This window comes from Lynx rufus, unplaced genomic scaffold, assembly GCF_022079265.1.
Source record: "Lynx rufus isolate CCGP_SWC_20201006 ecotype Redwood Valley unplaced genomic scaffold, mLynRuf1.p SCAF_34, whole genome shotgun sequence".
NCBI lineage: Eukaryota > Metazoa > Chordata > Mammalia > Carnivora > Felidae > Lynx > Lynx rufus.
The window spans coordinates 1110864-1129855 of NW_025814850.1; the positions used below are offsets into that span (position 1 = coordinate 1110864).

Consider the following 18992-nt stretch of genomic DNA (forward strand, 5'->3'; position numbering starts at 1 on the left):
CTTTGGACAATTGTGATGCATTCATTCAAACTAAAAAATAAAAGGAAAAAAAGAAAAACATTTATTTTAATCATTCCACTATAGATTCTTGTAGATTTTTGAGACTCTGCAAGATCACTGCCTCTGTTGTCTGCTTTGTCTTGGTAGTGAAGATCTAATTTTTGTAGATTTTATTGAAACATTTTCAAAAATGCTAGGCAGCTCAGTTTAAGACACCCAGAACTGCATTACTTGCTAAGCTTCATTTAGAATTGCTCATATTTTCCATGGATGTGTGATCAACAGCATTTTATATTTGATCTTGTTGGACATACGCTGTACTTGTTCAACAGAAAGACGAGCACAACCCAGAAGATCCTTTCATCTTCTTTCTTTCCTCCAGAAGCATACAGGTAATCAGAGATAAAATCAACATAAATGCTTGATTATTCTGGATCAAAGTATTTCTTTCATTTTTGGGCTAAGTTGGTGTATTTGCCTACTATGATGAAAATAAAATCTGATTTTGGTCTAATATTAGTACTTCTCTTCTATTTCATTAGCCTTTGTCTCCTCTTCTGAACAAAATTCTACTATCCTTCGATGCCCATCTTGAATGTCATGTCTTCTTAAAGCCTTCTCTAGGGCCGGCCAATAGGGCCAAATGGTACCTCTCTTCTCTGGGTTTCCATAACCTTTTGTTCTAATCTCTGCTATATTACATATGTTACATTACAGTTAGTTGTTTGTCTGACTCCTCTGATGGACTGTGGGCTCCTTGCTCATTTTTGCATTTCCAGCTTCCAGCATTATGCCCAGTATATAGCAAGCACTTAGTAGATGTTTGCTGAAGAAATGATGGATTTTTGATGACTGAAAGCTATTTTTAAAAGTATTCTTCATCATGGAACTTAAAGAGTGTTATACCTCATAGGTATGCTCTGATGTAGAATAACTTTGAGAACTGTAAATGGAATACAAACATTAGCACTATTGTGCTGAACTTGATCCTGCAAAGTTGGCACTGACTCCTCACACCTTTTCTGATTTCTAGCTTCTGCTCTGAACCTTTCCCAGCTGTCCCTCATATCTCTGTTATAAAAATAGAAGAATCTGTTACAAGCTCTCCTCCCCACCGGTAATGAAATCCATAAAATAAAGGGGATAAAGAAAAGAGGCAGGGGGTGATCATATTCTTTTTTGTCTGATACCTGTGTTTGTTTGTTGATAGTAGATTTCTATTAGGAGGCCCCCATTTCTTTCAGGGTCATTCACATTCATTCATTCATTCAAGAAATAGTACTTACTATTGAATGAGTAGGCCCAATGCTAGGGGAGAAAAGGAATTTATAGTTTGGTGATAGAAAAAAAAAAAGCCAGGTAGAAAGTACTGTGTTTTCTAAAAGAGACACAGACAAGTCCATGAGAATTTCAACGAGGAAAATGAAGCTCAAGAACCAAATTGCTCAAGTTCACACACCTTGTAATCGTTAGAGCTGAGGTTTATTTCTCTTAAATTTGATATTAGATGGAATAAATAGAGGAACTGAGATACAAGCCTAGGTCAGGCTGGTACAAAAGCCTGTGCTCTGTGACACTACACCATGCTGCTTCCCATTGGCTCCTGCTTTAGTTATCTGAAAGAGGCTAACGGACCTACTCTACTAGGATATCAGCAAAGAAAATAAAAAGGGTAAGTGGGTAAAGGCAAGAAACAAATGCAGGACACACAATTAGCATGACATAGCAACTGGCTAAATGTGGAGAGAAAGAGAAAGAATGGAATTAGAGAAGGCTTAAGCTTGGAACCTGGGTAGCCAGGAAAACAATAATGCCATCAGTAGGATTAATGATCTCAGGGAAAGGGCCAGTTTTTTATTCAGTGAGAGTTCTGATCCTTTGAAACTCTGCTGTCATGTCACCTCCTCAATGTAATCTTTTCTGAGATTCTCAGGTCCATTATACGGTATTTTGTATCTCAACGACAGTAAGGTAATGGCGATGATAATTAACAGTTTTTGAATGCAGACTGAGGGCTAAGTGTGCACTAACTTCCTTTTATTCCTCACAATAACCATGTGATGTAAGTATTATTATTAACCCCATTTTACAGAAGAGGAAACTGGGGCTTAGAGAGTCCTAATGCTATAAGTATGAAATGGCAGGGGCACCTGGGTGGCTCAGTAGGTTAAGCGTCCGACTTCGGCTCACGATTTGTGAGTTTGAGCCCCACATCAGGCTCGCTGCTGTCAGCTCAGAGCCCACTTTGAATCCTCTGTCCCTTTCTCTCCACCCCCCCCCCTTGTTCTCTCTCAAAAATAAATAAACATTAAAATTTTGTTTCAAAAAAAAGTATGCTTGTCACATAATAAGTATGAATCATTGCACTCATCTCTCTCCTGTAATTACTGGAACTTTCTTTCTCACTGAACTGTGAGCTCCTCTAGGATAGGAAGTGTGTCTGTTCCATTTTTCCTTTCCCCAGCAGCTGGCACCACATTCGCCATGGGTTCGGCCTTCAGCAAGCATCTGTTGCCTGAATGGCATTATTCAGGCGGCTTGAAATTCCATCTCTGAGCCTAGGAGAAGGGAGGTGGATGGAAAAATAGGTATGAGTTCCACACATAGACATTTACACCTGACAAGAAGCAGGAGTGCCAAGGTAGAGAGCATGGAGGGAATAGAACACTGGAGAAAGATTGATGGCAGGAGATGACAGAAGCCAGAAAAGGGACTTGAGAGGATATACTTTCAAGGAAACCATGAGAAAAAAGAGAGTTCAAGGGGATTGAGGTGAGTCCAGATGAAAGCCTGTCTTAAAGGTGGAGTATGAAAAATTTGTGGTTAGCAAGCACCTGACTCTGAGGTTTTAAAAAAAAAAGGGGGGGGGTGCTTTTTTTGAGTCTCATAAAAAGGAAATGATAGTCATTGTGTAATAGTATTCTAAAACTTGGCAGGCTTTCAAGTGTGAGTCTCTATCTGCCTTGCCGGGAAAGTTGAGACAGCTAGGGGACGTTGAAGATCACAGGAAGATCACATTGAGGACCATACTGAAGATCACCTCTCCAAGGTGCTACTTCTCAACTAAATCGTAAAGGAGTCGAGTTATATCTTCACTCACAATATGAGATAGAAAATTCAAATAAAACGTCCATTTTTGCCCTTCATTATTAGTTTTAGGCTGGTAAAGCAGGATTGATGAGGTCTGTGCCAAGTGGACAAAATTATCAGCATTAGGTTTTTATCCGAAGTATCTTCTTCACTTCTTCATCAGTAGGGTTCCACCACCCACAGAGACTGAATAACCGGTTTTCCAAGTTTTTCCTGATGGAGCTCTGGTTACTACAAATGATTTGGGATCCCTACTCCTCCTTAGGGATATCAGTATTGAGAAAGGCGTTTTTTATAAAGAGTAGGTAGCACCACTTTTGCGTTTAAAACAAACAAACAAACTTCAAGTTATTCTAAGGTTTTTGAGGAATAGAAAACCCTTCAGTGGTCAAATGGGCCCGCAGGAATCTTGCCGAAGAAGATAAAAATTTACTGTCACAACACATGGTCTTATGGGGATTTTCCCACTAACTGGAGGAAAATAGAGCCTGAACGCTTGCTGGAGGGGCTGAACCAAGCATTTTCCTAAAAAGGGCTTTTCCACACTTAGGTGAAAGAGCCCCTGTTCAAGGCTCTACAACGGATCTGGCACCTTGAGCAAGGTGTTGCTCACTCCGGGGCTTAAATGTTCTCTTCTATAAATTAAGGGTAAAGGGTGCGTGTGTATGTAGAGGAGCCTGGACTGTAAGCGCTTTTAAGCTCCTCTCCAGGTCTCTGGTCATTTCATAATGATTTCTCCCCTTCCTTTATGTTTCTTCTGTCGAAAAAAAGCTGTGAATTCTTCGGATATGAAAAGAAAAAAAAGCAGGCAGTCTCGCCTCCAGGGTAAGTATTAGGGAGAAGGGATTCTGAAGGGCGCGGGGACTCAGGGCCTCCAGCGCCCACACCAGCAGGCCCCACTGGAACCCCCGCCCCGCAGGACCGGGTGCCACGGCCGCGCGCACAATATGGCGTCAGCACCCTGGGTCTTGCCCGCGCCCCCGCGACTCTGCACTGCGGCAGCCGGCCGAGGCTCCACCCCATTGGCTGACTGCAATGAGGTCATCGTGGGGGCGGAGCCAGCCGCTACGCGGGGGCAGGGCTTTGCGGACGCACGCACGTCGAGCGCAGCTGTCCCGAGCCGCGGAGGCTGCGGGCTTGGTCTGGGGCGGCTGCTTTGGCTGCGGCCCGGCCCGCGGCTGAAGGTGAGCCGGGGATGTAGGTACAGCGCGGCAGGGAGCGGCCCCGGAAGGGCACAGGAAATCGTTCTAACAGCCTCCTCACTTGTCAAAGGAATTAGCAGGGATCTTAGGTCTTTGAGAGGAAATGGGGTTCACCCCTCTTTGGGCGCCCCTCTTGTGGGCAGAGGAATTGGAGGTTCGCTCCTCTTTGGAGGCCCTGATCCCTCCCCCCCATTTAAGGTGGAGGCGGAGGAACTGAAGGTTATTGGGTAGGCAGAAGAATTTGGGGGGCTTCTTAAAGGGGCTCCCCATTTGAGGGTTCCCCCCTTTTAATCGTCACTTCTGGAGGTAGGTGTGCCTGGGCTCAGAGAATTCCTGCTTTCTCACTGGGTAGACAGGAAATGAAGCAGGTGAATTTGAGTACCTCGTAGGAGACGAGGACTGGATGACAATAATGAGGCAGGCGCCGGGCGCTTTATTTGTATTCATCTTGTGCAGAATTACTGTTTCTTCATATTTTGTTTTGTGACATCGTCCCACCCCTGAATCGCTTTGGCCTGGTTTTCTGTTTGGCTCCAGTGGGATAGAGATGTTCTCGGGAGACTTGTAATCATTAAAGAACAGAAGCAGGGAGGCAACTCTGGAGGCTGTCATTATTGGCAGCCCCTGAACTATGCTGATCAGGCATAATTTTACCGGCTTTAGAGGCTGCGGAATCTCTCCTTGTTTGGGGGAAGATGTGGGAGGGTTGATAACAGCTGTTTTGAGTGACTCAGGTATAGACGATTTTAAAGTCAAGCTACGTAATCTCTTGAGAAATCCTTGCTTATATATGAGTGTGTTATTGTGTGCCTTGAACATCAAATGCACAAAGGTTTTGTCATTCAGATTTCTCAAAATGTCTTCCAGCCTTGCAGAGTAGCTCTTTTTTGATGCCAGTTTCACCTATCATTATGGATGCCTTCGTGATACTAAAAATACTGTATGGTGTGCTGAGTTTAGATACTGTGCAGTCTGTGCCTTACAATAGCTGATTGCGAACAAATAATTGCAGTTTCAGGACCACTGATAGCGCCATTGTCTTTCATACCGGGCGAGGATAAGACAGCCCTAAAAGAAATCTTTATTGGCTTATGTATGAGAAGCTTTAACAGATGGAAGAATGTAATTAATCTTGAAGGATGGGGATAAGAAACGGAAAGCTAAGGAGGTGGCCAGTTTATACTCTGTGGCTTGATAAAAACTGCTTTGTCATTATCAATGTACTCCTGGCATGCTGGACTTGAAATCCAGCTTAATATGCAAGCTGGCTTTTTTTTTTTTTTTTTTTAAGTAGGCTCCACACCCAACCTGGGGCTTGAACTCATGACCCTGAGATCAAGCGTCACGTGCTGTACCCACTGAACCAGCCAGGCGCCCCTCTCTCTCTCTCTCTTTTTTTTTTTTTAGATAATGCTGATGTGTTTAGATTCCTTAGGGAGAAAATGGTGTTTTCTGAGAAGTTGGAAGGTTAAACCCTTTAAGGTAGCCTTAGCTCTAGGGTAGTGCTGGGACTCTGAGAGTTAGAAATGGGCAGTAGAGGGTAGAAAACTAATTTCAAGGGAGACATCCTTTATGAGAGGGTAATCTAGGTCTCTTCTGTTTGTTTCCTGACACAAACCAAAAACAGGTTGTGTAGTGTGAACGCCACTGAGTCATAATACCCTGTCCAGGGTATTTAAAGAGCTGTTTGGGAATCCCAGTTCCTGTTTTTAACCTGGATACATTCTTATGTATTGAGATGCCCCAAAGTATTGTCATTTGATCCTGGTGTTGACTGCAAAGGAAGTGACTTTTCATCTGCAGGAGAGGATTTAGTAACAGTCTTTTGCAATTTCTCCTTTCCATCTTTCTAAGCAGGATGTTAAAAATCTGTCTGCAAGGGGTAGAAGATATGGAATGCAAAACAAAAGAGCTTTACTGCGGTGTTGTTTGCTCTGAGCCCTCTTGGTAATATCTGAGGTCATGCGGTTTTCTCTTTTTGCTTTAGGTTGGAAAGAAATCCATACACTCCATTGACTGGCACTTTCTGCCACCATGGGGGAGCTTTTCCGGAGTGAGGAGATGACACTGGCCCAGCTTTTTCTACAATCAGAAGCTGCTTATTGTTGCGTCAGTGAATTAGGAGAACTGGGAAAGGTTCAGTTTCGTGATGTAAGTAGTTGTGGGGCTGCTTGTTGAATACCGCTAAACTCTGTTTTTTCTTGTCATGGCTAATTGCCTTATGATGAATGTTGGGTTTTATTTGCAAAAATAACATTATAGCACTGGCTTACTGTTGGTAGAGTGTGCATTTCGAGTTGTCTCTCTAGAGGTGAGAATGTTTGTGCCAAAATTTCCATGATTTTACTAGTTCCCCCTTTGCAAATAATCCTATACAATCTCAAGGTAATTGATTGGGATGTGGGTAGAGGACACACCAAGGCTTGCACATTGCTTTTGGCCTCTTTAACACCTGTGGCAGGTTATTTAAAAAATGTCATAGCTCTTCCATACAGTAGGACATGTTTATTACAAAATCTGATGCATCAACGTACAGATATATAAGTAAGTATATACTAAATATCCATTATTTTGAAGCATTATGCTGAGCACTTAGGGAAGATATCTAAAGAAAATCAGCAGTCTAAGAGTATAAAAAAGTATGCCCTAAGGGGCTTGCAGTCTGCTGAAGAAGGCACAACATACCCTGTTGAAAGGAAAGAGGAGTTAACAGTTCCCTAATTACGCATCTCAAAGCTCCATGTACTTTCACTGATAACATTCACAGTAGTTGTGGTTTTACATTCACTAGTGTTAGTAGTTGATTAGTCTCTGTCTTCTACTGTCATCTTAGGATGCTGAAGACAATCATTGTATCCTTTGTGTCCACATACAGGATACTGTCAGCATTTGTTGGAATGAATAGGTGAGAGAGGAGTGGTCAGAAAGGGGTGGGATTAATCAATATTGGCTTCCTGGAATTGGCACACTGAAATTACACAAATATAGTCCAGTGACATAGTATATTTTTTATTATCTTTGAACCTTCTTATGCCTTCCCTCTTTGAATGTTCTCCTACCTGATTCTGATTCCTTTTCTTACCATTCTGAGGGCTCACTGTTATCTTCCACTAACCTCTCTTATCTTCTCCATCTTGGCTTTCTGTGTCATTATTCCTCAAGCTCTCTCCTCTGCTCTGTCTGGAGAAGCTTGTCCATAGCCACATCTTCCTTTACCACCTTTTTTGATGACCTCATCTATTCTCAAATCTTCCATCTTATTCGTTGAGCCCCAAATCTATGTCTCTGGCCCTGACAGTTCTCAAACACCATCCGTAAATTTACAACTCTCTAAGAATTTTGTCATTTCTACTTCTCATGGTAGCCTGTCTAAATCCCAGCACCTTACCTTCTCCCAAACTATTTCTTCATCCTGACTTCCTAAGTTTGAGCTAATGTATTGATAGTCTTCCAGTTTTCTAGATTTGAGACCTAAATCAAACCTAAGTCACCCTTAATTTGAAACCAAAGGAAGTTGGTCCTACAGTGTCTCCCCCTTCCTAACACCCATTGTATCTATTCAGCATTTTTTTTTTTTTTTTTTTTTGAGGGAGAGAGAGGGTGGGAGGGGCAGAGTGTGTGGGAGAGAGAGAATCCCAGGCTTTCAGCGCAGAGCCTGACATGGGGCTCAAACTCATGAACCGTGAGATCATGACCTGAGCTGAAATCCAGAGTTGGATGTTTAACCGACTGAGCCACCCCTGTGCCCCTCTCTTCAGCATTCTTAAATTTTACTTATGATGTATTGCAATCAGACAAAAAATTATAGGGAATAACATAATGAATACCTCCATTTCTACTGTCTACTTAAGAGATAAACATTCATGTAATTGAAGGCTCCCGTGTAGTCTTCCTGCATGCTATTTCTCTCCCCACCTCCCCACAGGTAACCTCTGCAATGATTTTTGCCTTTTTTTTTTTTTTTTTTAAGTAAGTCTATGCCCAACATGGGGCTTGAACTCATGATCCCAAGACTGAGAGTCACATGCTCTACCGACTGAGCCAGCCATGTTTGAGCCAGCCATGTTTTGCTTTTATCATTCCCATGTATTTTTATTTTTTACTCTTGCTACATATGTGTGTATTGCTAAATAATAACATATACTAGTATGATTTTGCATGTTTTAAAACTGTATGCTTGGCATATTGTATGTATCTTTCAGCACTGTGCTTTTGAAATTCATTATTTGTGAGATTTGACCACCTGTTACAGGTAGCATTAGTTCATTTCTTAAAATTGCTATATAGTTATTGTAAGAATATATACAGTTTATAATTTTTTCCTTCTGATGAACATTTAAGTAATTGCAGTTCTTTGTTATTACAGTGTTGCAAGGAAGATTCTTGTATATGTCTCCCGGTATACATGTGTGATAGTTTCTCCAGGGCAGTGGTTCTCAAAATTTTTGGTCTAAGGTCCTCTTTACACTCTGAAAACATGATTGAGGATTCTAAAGAGCTTTTATGAGTTATAGCTGTCAATATTTATTGTATTGGAAATTAAAATGAAGATATGTTTAAAATACGTATTTAAAAACTCACAATAATAAACCTGATATGCGTTATCATAAGTAGTATTTTTTTAAAAAATAATTATATTTTCCAAAATAAAAGAATTGCTTTGCTTTTATATTTTTGAAAATTTCTTTAATGCCTGAATTAATAGAAGGCAGCTGGATTCTCCTATCTGCTTCTGCAGTCATCTGGCTGTGATGTATACCATGAGCCTCTGGAAAACTTCACTGAATATTCATGAGTGAGGATGAAAAAGGCAAATGATGTTTTAGTGTCACTGTGTAAAGAGTATTGATTTCACGGACTTGTTGCTGCTCTGGAGATTATAACTAAGAGGGGCATTGCTGAGCATCCTGTGCCTCTTTAACTGTTAGGTGTTGTGAAGTGCTGTATTTTTGTTGTTTTAATTTGAATTTTCTTGATTAGTACACTCAGTATCTTTTTATCTGGTTATTGGACATAATGGGTTTCATCCCCATGAATGTCTTAACCATATCATCTGCTTGTTTTTCTATTGGGTTGCTTACCTTTTGCTCACTTACAGAATATGTAAAAGTTCTTCATGTATTTTTGGAAGCTAATCTTTTACTAATCCTTTACTGATAATTTGCCTTGTCTTTTCCCTTTGTTTAAAAAAAAAATTTTTTTTAACATTTATTCATTTTTGAGAAACAGAGTGAGTGGGGGAGGGGCAGAGAGAGAGGGAGACACAGAATCTGAAGCAGGCTCCAGGCCCTGAGCTGTCAGCGCAGAGCCTAACACAGGGTTCGAACTCACGGACCGTGAGATCATGACCTGAGCTGAAGTCAGGTGCTTAACTGACTGAACTGCCCAGGCACCCCTGTCTTTTCTCTTTGTTTATGGTATATGTGGTCACACGTAAAATTAATTGTTCTTTTTTGCTTATTAGTATTTTTTCCCTAAATTTTTATTTTTAAAAATTTCAAAGCTGAATACTCTGCAGTCGATTCACCACTTGTTAACATTTTGCTACGTTTGATATAATCTTTTTTACTGCACTATTGAAGAGTAAGCTGTTTCTTCCTTTCAAGTCCTTATTCTTTTTCTTCTTATTTTGCCGTGTACCTTAAGACCTTTACTAACAGGCAGAAGGAGAGTAACGGCAAACTAATACTGGTTAGGATTGTGTTCAGCTATATGTAACTGAAAACCCAAGTGATAGGGGTGTACTTTCTCATGTAACATGAGGCCCAGCTTCACACTATCACCAGTGTCCTAAGATCATCCTATATTTCTTTTTGGCCATCCTGGAGCATTTGGCTTTTGTCCTCGTAGAGGACCACCAAAGCTCCAGGCATTGCATGCATATTCTAGGCAAGAAGAAGGAAGTGCAGGGAGAAAGGAGAAGTACTTCTATCAGGAGAAAAAAAAAACAAAAAACAAAAAACAACTTTCTTAGAAATCCTCAGAAGAGTTTCCTAATTTTTGTTGACCAGAATTATGGCATAGTCTAGCTGTAAGGGAGTCTGGGAAAAGAGGCTTTTCAGCTGAGCAGTAACTGCCTTAAATGAACATTTTTTAAGTTTATTTATTTATTTTGAGAGAGAGAGAGGGAGGGAGGGGCAGAGGGAAGAAGAGAGAGAATCCCAAGCAGATTCTACATTTTCAATGCGGAGCCTGATGTGGGGCTTGATCCCATGAACTGTGAGATCGTGACCTGAGCCAAAACCGAGTCAAATGCTTATCTGACTGAGCCACCCAGGTGCCCCTGGGGTTTTTGTTAATAAGAAGTAAGGCTATGTATGTGTCACATGGCATTCTTGTCTATGCTCCTGACTTTAAGGGGAATCTAAGTTTGTTTGTTTGTTTGTTTGTTTCTTTCTTTCTTTCTTTCTTTCTTTCTATAATCTTTACATTCAATGTGGGGTTGAACTCAATGACCCCAAGATCAAGAGTTGCATGCTCTTGCAACTGAGCCAGCCAGGTACCCCAATATTTCACAATTTTATTTATTTATTTATTTATTTATTTATTTGTTATTTTCAAGTAGGCTGCACACCCAGCACAGAGCCCACTTGGGGCTTGAACTCATGACCCCGAGATCAAGGCCTGAGCTGAGATCAGGAGTCAATGCTTAACTGACTGAGTCCTCCAGGTGCCCTATTATTTCACAATTTAAATAAGATGTTTACTCTTAAGTTTTTGGAAAATTCTATTAAATTATTCAGATTCCTTTGAATTTCTGATTTTCAAAAGTTATTGCCACAAATGATTGCAAAATTTTATTGAATGCCTTTTTCTTCATTTGTTGAGGTTATCATGTTTTTTTCCGTTAATCTATTAATTTGGTAAATTACATATCCAGATTTTTTTTCCTACTGTCTTTTTTAAACAGCTTTACTGAGATATAATTTGTCCATCCAAAGTGTATAATTCAGTGATTTTTGGTATATTCACAGAGTTCTACAACCATCACCACAGTCAGTTTTAGAACTTTCATTACCCTGACAAGAAATTCTGTCGCCATTAACACTCACTGCCTGTTTTCGTCCCAATCCCCCTCCTCCACTTCTACCCCCTGGAAACCACTAATCTACTGTTTCTGTGAATTTGCTTATTGTGAACATTTCATGTCAGTAGAATCCTATAATATGTAGCCTTTTGTGACTGACTTCTTTCATTTAGCATGTTTTCAAGGTTCATCCATGCTTCAGCATGTATCTTTAACTTTCTTTATTGTATCTATTTTTCATTTGAAAATGGGCAACATCTTAAAGTGGGTGGTTTCAGTATAAGATAGAGCTGTTGCCTATCTTCTCTGCAAAACATACCACCACTCTGGGTTTTAGAGACGATTGAGTGGGACATTTTCCTCGCTCATCTTGTTCAAAATCTTGTGTGACTCATCTGTCCCCCCATCCACTCTTCTCTTTGACATGCTTCTCTACTCTTTAATCCCTTGCCGTTTAACACAGTCACAATGATAGTTTGCATTTTTTTGTTGCCATATTGAACATTTTACATTATTATTTTAGGCATTCCTCGCAGCAACTCTGAGAAGTAGAACCTACTTTTGAATAGTGGAACTTGCCATTCTCATATTATAGACTAGTACCCCAGGCCACAGATGAAAATATCTACCCAAGACACACAGATCTATACCCCCAAACTACTTTTTCTTAAGTTTATTTACTTATTTGTGGGGGGGGGGCACACAAGTTGGGAGAGGGGCAGAGAGCGAGGGAGAGAGAGAATCTGAAGCAGGCTCTGCCCTGTCAGTGTGGAGCCTGATATGGGGCTCAAGCCCACAAACTGTGAGATCATGACCTGAGCTGAAATCAAGAGTCGGACACTCAACCAACTGAGCCACCTGGGCACTGCTGTCCCCCCCAGACTGACTCTGCTGCCTATGATCTTTTTAATTGAGATAGGCAAAAAAAAAAAAAAAAAAAAGTCACCATTTTACAATGTACAATTCATTGGTTTTTAGTGTATTCACAGGGTTGTGCAATCATCACCACTATCTAACCAGAATATTTCATCACCCCCCAAAAAAGCCCTGTACCCATTAGCAGTCACTCCTCATCCTCCCTTCCCCTAGCCCTGGCCAACCATCTAATCTATCTCTGTCTCTATGGATTCTCCAGTTCTGGACGTCATACGTAATTGGAATCATACAATATGTTGCCTTTTGTGTCGTGATTCTTCCACTTAGCATATTGTTTTCAGGATTCATCAAGATTGTAGCATGTATTAGGACTTTGTTCCTTTTTATGGCTGAATGATATTCCATTGTATGCATATACCGCCTTTTCTTTATTCATTCATCACTTGAACATATTGGGGTTGTTTCCATTTTTTGACTGTTGTCAGTAATGCTGCTGTAAGCATTTGTGTACAAGTATTTGTTTGATTGCTTATTTCTTTTGGATGTGTACTTATGGGTGGAATTGCTGGATCATATGTTAATTCTATGTTTAGTTTTCTGAGGAACCTCCAGGAGACTGCTTTTTACAGCAGCCACACCATTTTCGTTCCCAGCAGCAACATATGAGGGTTCCAATTTCTTCACATCCTCACTGTCACTTGTTATTTTTCATTTAAAAAATTTTTATGATAACCATCTTAATGGCTATGAAGTGGTATCTCACAGTGGTTTTGTTTTTTTTTTTTTTTTTTTTTTTTTTTTTTTAAATTTTTTTTTTTTTTTTTCAACGTTTATTTATTTTTGGGACAGAGAGAGACAGAGCATGAGCGGGGGAGGGGCAGAGAGAGAGGGAGACACAGAATCGGAAACATGCTCCAGGCTCTGAGCCATCAGCCTGATGTGGGGCTCGAACTCCCGGACCGCGAGATCGTGACCTGGCTGAAGTCGGACGCTCAACCGACTGCGCCACCCAGGCGCCCCTCACAGTGGTTTTGATTTGCATTTCCCTCATGGCCAATTATGTAAAGCATCTTTTCATATGCTTATTGGGCAATCGTATAGTTGTTGGGTTTTTTTGTTTGTTTTTTTTTTTTTTAATGTAAAATCATCCTTGCAAGCCTGTGTAAAGTCAACTCGCTCATGAGGTGTATTTCAAAAGAATTTGGGGATTCGGTTTCCTAATATTGTATTAGGATTTTTTTCTCTTACACAGTAGTCCCCCTCCTTATCTATGGAGGATACGTTCCAAGACCCACCGTGGGTGCCTGAAACCACAGATAGTACTAAACTGTGTGTGTGTGTGTGTGTGTGTGTGTGTGTGTGTTGTTTTTTACTATACAAATATACATGATAAACTTTAATTTATCAATTAGGCACAGTAAGAGATTAACAACAATAATAAAATAGAACAATTGTAACTATACTGTAATGAAAGTTATGTGAATGTGGTCTCTCTGAAAATATCTTTTTCTACTGTACTCACCCTTCTTGTGAGGATGTGAGATGATGAGATGCCAATGTGACGAGATGAAGTGAGATGAATGACATAGGGGTTGTCATGTAGCGTTAGGTTACTGTTGACTTTCTGACTATATGTCAGAAGGAGGATCACTTGGTTCTGGACCACAGTTGACTGCAGGTAACTAAAACTGGAAATAAGAAGGGAGAGACTACTGTATTGATAAGTGATACCGGCTTGTAATTGTCCTTTGTCAAACTATTCTCACCCTGTGTCAAGCTTATACTGGCCGGTCTTATTTGTTAGTTGAGGAGCGTTCCTTCATTTTGCCTCTGGAATAGTTTTCTAAAGATTTGGGTTTATCTAGTCTTTAAAAGATTAGTACAAACTATCTTTACACCTTCTAGGCCTGACGTTTTTACTTCTTTATTATTTATTTATTATTTTTCTTATTTTTAAAGTAAGCTCTATGCTCCTTGTGGGGCTTGAACTCATGACCCCAAGGTCAAGAGTCCCACGCTCCACTACCAGCCAGGCGCCCCTAGGCCTGATATTTTTTAGATGGATATATTTTAACTGTTGAAATTTCTTTACTGATTATAGGCTTATTCTGTTGTTTTTTCCTTGTCAGTCTTGGTAAATTATATTTTTCTAGAAAATTGTTTTGTTTATTTCTTTTAATTTATTTATTTTTTAATTTACGGCCAAGTTAGCATATAGTGCAACGATTTCAGAAGTAGATTCCTTAATGCCCCCCTCCCAAAACCCCTCCAGTAACCCTCTGTTTGTTCTATGTTTATTATTTTTGCTTCCTTTCCCTTATGTTTATCTGTTTTGTATCTTAAATTCTTCATATGAGTGAAGTCATGTGATATTTGTCTTTCTCTGACTAATTTTGCTTAGCATAATACCCTCTAGTTCCACCCACATAGTTGCAAATGGCAAGATTTCATTCTTTTTGACTGCAGAGTAATACTCCATTGTGTATGTATACCACATCTTCTTTATCCATTCATCCATCGGTGGACATTTGGGTTCTTTCCATACTTCAGTTATTGTCGATAGAGCTGTTAAAACATGGGGGTGCATGTGCCTCTTTGAAACAGCACACCTGTATCCCTTGGATAAATACCTAGTAGTGCAATTGCTGGGTCATAGGGTAGTTCTATTTTTAATTTTTTGAGGAACTTCCATACTGTTTTCCAGAGTGGCTGCACCAGTTTGCATTCCCACCAGCAGTGCAAAAGAGATCCTCTTTCTCCTCATCCTTGCCAACATCTGTTGTTGTCTGAGTTGTTAGTGTTAGCCATTCTGACAGGTGTGAGGTGGTATCTCATTGTGGTTTTGATTTGTATGTCCCTGATGATGAGTGTCGTTGAGCATTTTTTCATGTGTTGTTTGATCATCTGGATGTCTTCTTTGGAGAAATGTCTATTCGTGTCTTTTGCCCATTTCCTCACTGGATTATGTGTTTTTTGGGTGTTGAGTTTGATAACTTCTTTATAGATTTTGGAGACTAACCCTTTATCTGATATGTCATTTGCAAATATCTTTTCCCATACCGTTTTTAGTTTTGCTGATTGTTTCCTTCTAACTTAATTGCATTATCATAGAACATTGTATAGTGCCAATTCTTTTCTATTTTTCTTTCTTTCCTTTTTTTTTTTTTTTTTTTTTTTTTGAGAGAGAGCAGAAGCAGGAGAGGGGTAGAGGGAAAGGGAGAGAGAGAATCTCAAGCAGGCTCCCCGCCCAGTGCAGGGCTCTATCCCATGATCAAGAGATCGTGGCCTGAGCCAAAATCAAGAGCTGGATGCTCAATCGACTGAACCACCCAGGTACCCCAATATCAATTCTTTACTGAGATTTGCTGTATGACCTATTTTGTGGTCAATTTTCATAAAGAATTCTTTTTTTTTTTTTTTAAGTTTATTTATTTTGAGAGAGTGTGAGAGCAAGCATGGGGGGGGTGGGGAGAGAGAGAGAGAGAGAGAGAAAGAATCCCAAGCAGGTTCTGCACTGCCAGCACTGACCTCTGTGCAGGGCTCAAACTCATGAACTGTGAGATCATGACCCGAGCCAAAACCAAGAATTGGACACTTAACCCATTGAGCCACTCAGGCACCCCTTCATAATGAATTCTTTGAGTTCTTAAAAAGAGAACTGTAGAGGTGCCTGGGTGGCTGTCGGTTAAGCCTCTGACTCTTGATCTTGGCTCAGGTCATGATCTCACAGTTTGTGAGACTGATCCTGAGTTGGGCCCTGTGCTGAGAATGCAGAGCTTGCTTGGGATTCTCTCTCCCTCTTTCTCTGCCCCTCCCCCACTGTCTCTCTCTCTTTCTCTCTCTCTCTCTCAAAATAAATAAACTTTTTAAAAAAGAGAGAACTTTGAATGCTGGGATAGAAAAAATATGTCTCTTTCTAAATATATATATACACACACACATTATACATATATATGTATATACATATATACATATGTGTGTGTGTGTATATATATATGTATATATATGTGTATATATATATATATATATATATATTAGATTAAACTCATTTATTAGGTTGTTCACATTTTCTCTATCCTTATTAATATTTGGTAGACTTAAGGCACCTGGGTGGCTCAGTCGGTTAAGCGTCTGACTCTTGGTTTTGGTTCAGGTCATGATCCCAGGGTGGTGGGCTCGAGCCCCAGGTCAGGCTCCTCAGTCAGCATAGAGCCTGCTTAAGATTCTCTCTCTCTCCCTCTGCCTCTTTCTCCCCTGCTAGTGCTTTGTCTCTCAAATTAAAATATATGTATATATTTGGTTGACTTAATATATCAATAATTTAAAATTGTATTTAAAATTTCCTATACATAGATTTGTCAGTGTCTCCTTGTGGTTCTATTAATTTTTGTTGGAAGTATTTTGAGGATGCCTTCCTTGCCCATATGTTTTGGGGTGCCTTACCTGAAACTGGCTGCCGTTGAACTTTGCCTCCAGATAATGAAACCAGTAAAGTTATCAGTCTTGTGGTTACTTTAACTTCAGTGTCATATTTATTGAAGTAGAAATTTCTGAACGAAAGGCCAAGATACTGCCTGCTCAGTGAAAAAAACGTTTTATTAGAAATATCTAAGTTTAGGATTATTGCATCTTCCTGGGAATTGTTCTTATTACCATTTTGTAATGATTCTCTTACTCTACTAATGTTTTTTGCTTTAGATTTCCTCTGTCTAATGTTAATATAATAATACAAGTAATGTCCTTAATAGTTTCTCTATCATCAGTCTGTCTCTCTTACAATTTATTCTTCATGCACAGTGTTAGTCTTCAAAAAAGTAAATTTTTAAGAAGTATTTTTTAAAAATCAGATTATTTGATTCCATTCTGCCTGTGGAATAATTTTTCCCCTTCTCTGAATATATGATTTTTTTTTATGTCTCTGAGTCACTTGTCAAAGTCTTTCTGCTTCATTCTGCCTGTTTCTGCTTGGTGAATTCTGTCGTATCTCCCGAAGTCCCAGCTCTGGTGTTTCCTTTGTACATTTATTCCGCTTAGTTACCCATTTTTTCTCATAGTTACTCCTACATATGTTCATTTCTTTCTTTCTTTTATTCTTTTCTTTTTCTTTCTTTCTCCCACTTTTTTTTATGGGTGTAAAATTTATATTCAGTGAAATGCATAGACCTTAAGAGTACAATTTGATGATTTTGGTAAATTTTTATACCTTTGCAACTACTACTCCAGTCAAGATATAGAATATTTCCATCAGCCCAGAAAGATATCTTATGTGCCTGCTTCTGGTCATTCTCCACCCCCTGTAGGTAACCCCTTTTTTGATTTCTACAATCATAGATTAGTTTTGAACTTTATGTAAATGGAATCATACATTGCAAAGTCTTATGTCTGACTTTGTTCACTCAACCTATTGTTGAGATTTATCTGTTTTTTTTTCATTTTTTAAAATGTTTTTTAAATTTATTTTTGAGAGATAGAGCACTAGTGGGGAGGGGCAGAGAGAGGGAGACACAGAATCCAAAGCAGGCTCCAGGCTCCAAGCCATCAGCACAGAGCCTGACGTGGGGCTAGAGCTCACGAACTGCGAGATCATGACTTGAGCCAAAGTCGGACACTTAACCAACTGAGCCACCCAGGCACCCCAAGAGATGTATCTGTTTTTATGTATGTCTGTAATTGCTTCTTTTTTTTATTGCTGAGTAGTATTCCAATACACTACAATGTCTTCATCTGTTCTCCTGTTGTTGGATATTTGGAACATTGCCATTTAGGACTATTATAAATAAAGCTGCTGTAAACATTTTTTTTTTTAATTTACATCCAAATTAGTTAACATATAGTGCAACAATGATTTCAGGAATAGATTCCTTAATGCCCCTTACCCATTTAGCCTATCCCCCCTCCCACAACGCCTCCAGTAATCCTGTTTGTTCTCCATATTTATGAGTCTCTTATGTTTCGTCTCCCTCCCTGTTTTTATATTATTTTTGTATCCCTTCCCTTACGTTCATCTGTTTTGTCTCTTAAAGTCTTCATATGAGTGAAGTCATATGATACTTGTCTTTCTCTGACTAATTTCACTTAGCATAATACCCTCCAGGTCCATCCACGTAGTTGCAAACGGCAAGATTTCATTCTTTTTGATTGCCGAGTAATACTCCATTGTACATACATACCACCTCTTCTTTATCCATTCATCCATCGATGGACGTTTGGGCTCTTTCCATACTTTGGCTATTGTTGATAGTGCTGCTATAAACATGGGGGTGCATGTGTCTCTTCGAAACAGCACACCTGTATCCCATGGATAAATGCCTAGTAGTGCAATTGCTGGGTCGTAGGGTAGTTCTATTTTTAATTTTTTGAGGAACCTCCATACTGTTTTCCAGAGTGGCTGCACCAGTTTGCATTCCCACCAACAATGCAAAAGACATCCTCTTTCTCTGCATCCTTGCCAACATCTGTTGTTGCCCGAGTTGTTAATGTTAGTCATTCTGATAGGTGTGAGGTGGTATCTCATGGTGGTTTTGATTTGTATTTCCCTGATGATGAGTGATGTTGAGCATTTTTTCATGTGTTGTTTGACCATCTGGATGTCTTCTTTGGAGAAATGTCTATTCATGTCTTTTGCCCATTTCTTCACTGGATTATGTGTTTTTTGGGTGTTGAGTTTGATAACTTCTTTATAGATTTTGGAGACTAACCCTTTATCTGATACGTCATTTGCAAATGTCTTCTCCCATTCTGTCGGTTGCCTTTTAGTTTTCCTGATTGTTTCCTTCGCTGTGCAGGACCTTTTTATT

At 39.7% G+C, this 18992-nt stretch overlaps 1 protein-coding gene across 6 annotated transcripts in view; it reads left to right on the forward strand.

The window, feature by feature from the left end:
* The first annotated feature begins 4186 nt into the window (after positions 1–4186).
* The window catches only part of ATP6V0A1 (ATPase H+ transporting V0 subunit a1), a 57767-nt gene continuing 42961 nt past the window's right edge, over positions 4187–18992 (forward strand). For all 6 annotated transcript variants that reach the window (XM_047093509.1, XM_047093511.1, XM_047093510.1 and 3 more), the window contains exons 1-2: positions 4187–4274; positions 6280–6443. In XM_047093509.1, coding sequence (XP_046949465.1) covers positions 6327–6443 — 117 coding nt within the window. In that variant the 5' untranslated portion in view covers positions 4187–4274; positions 6280–6326. The remainder of the gene's footprint in view (positions 4275–6279; positions 6444–18992) is intronic.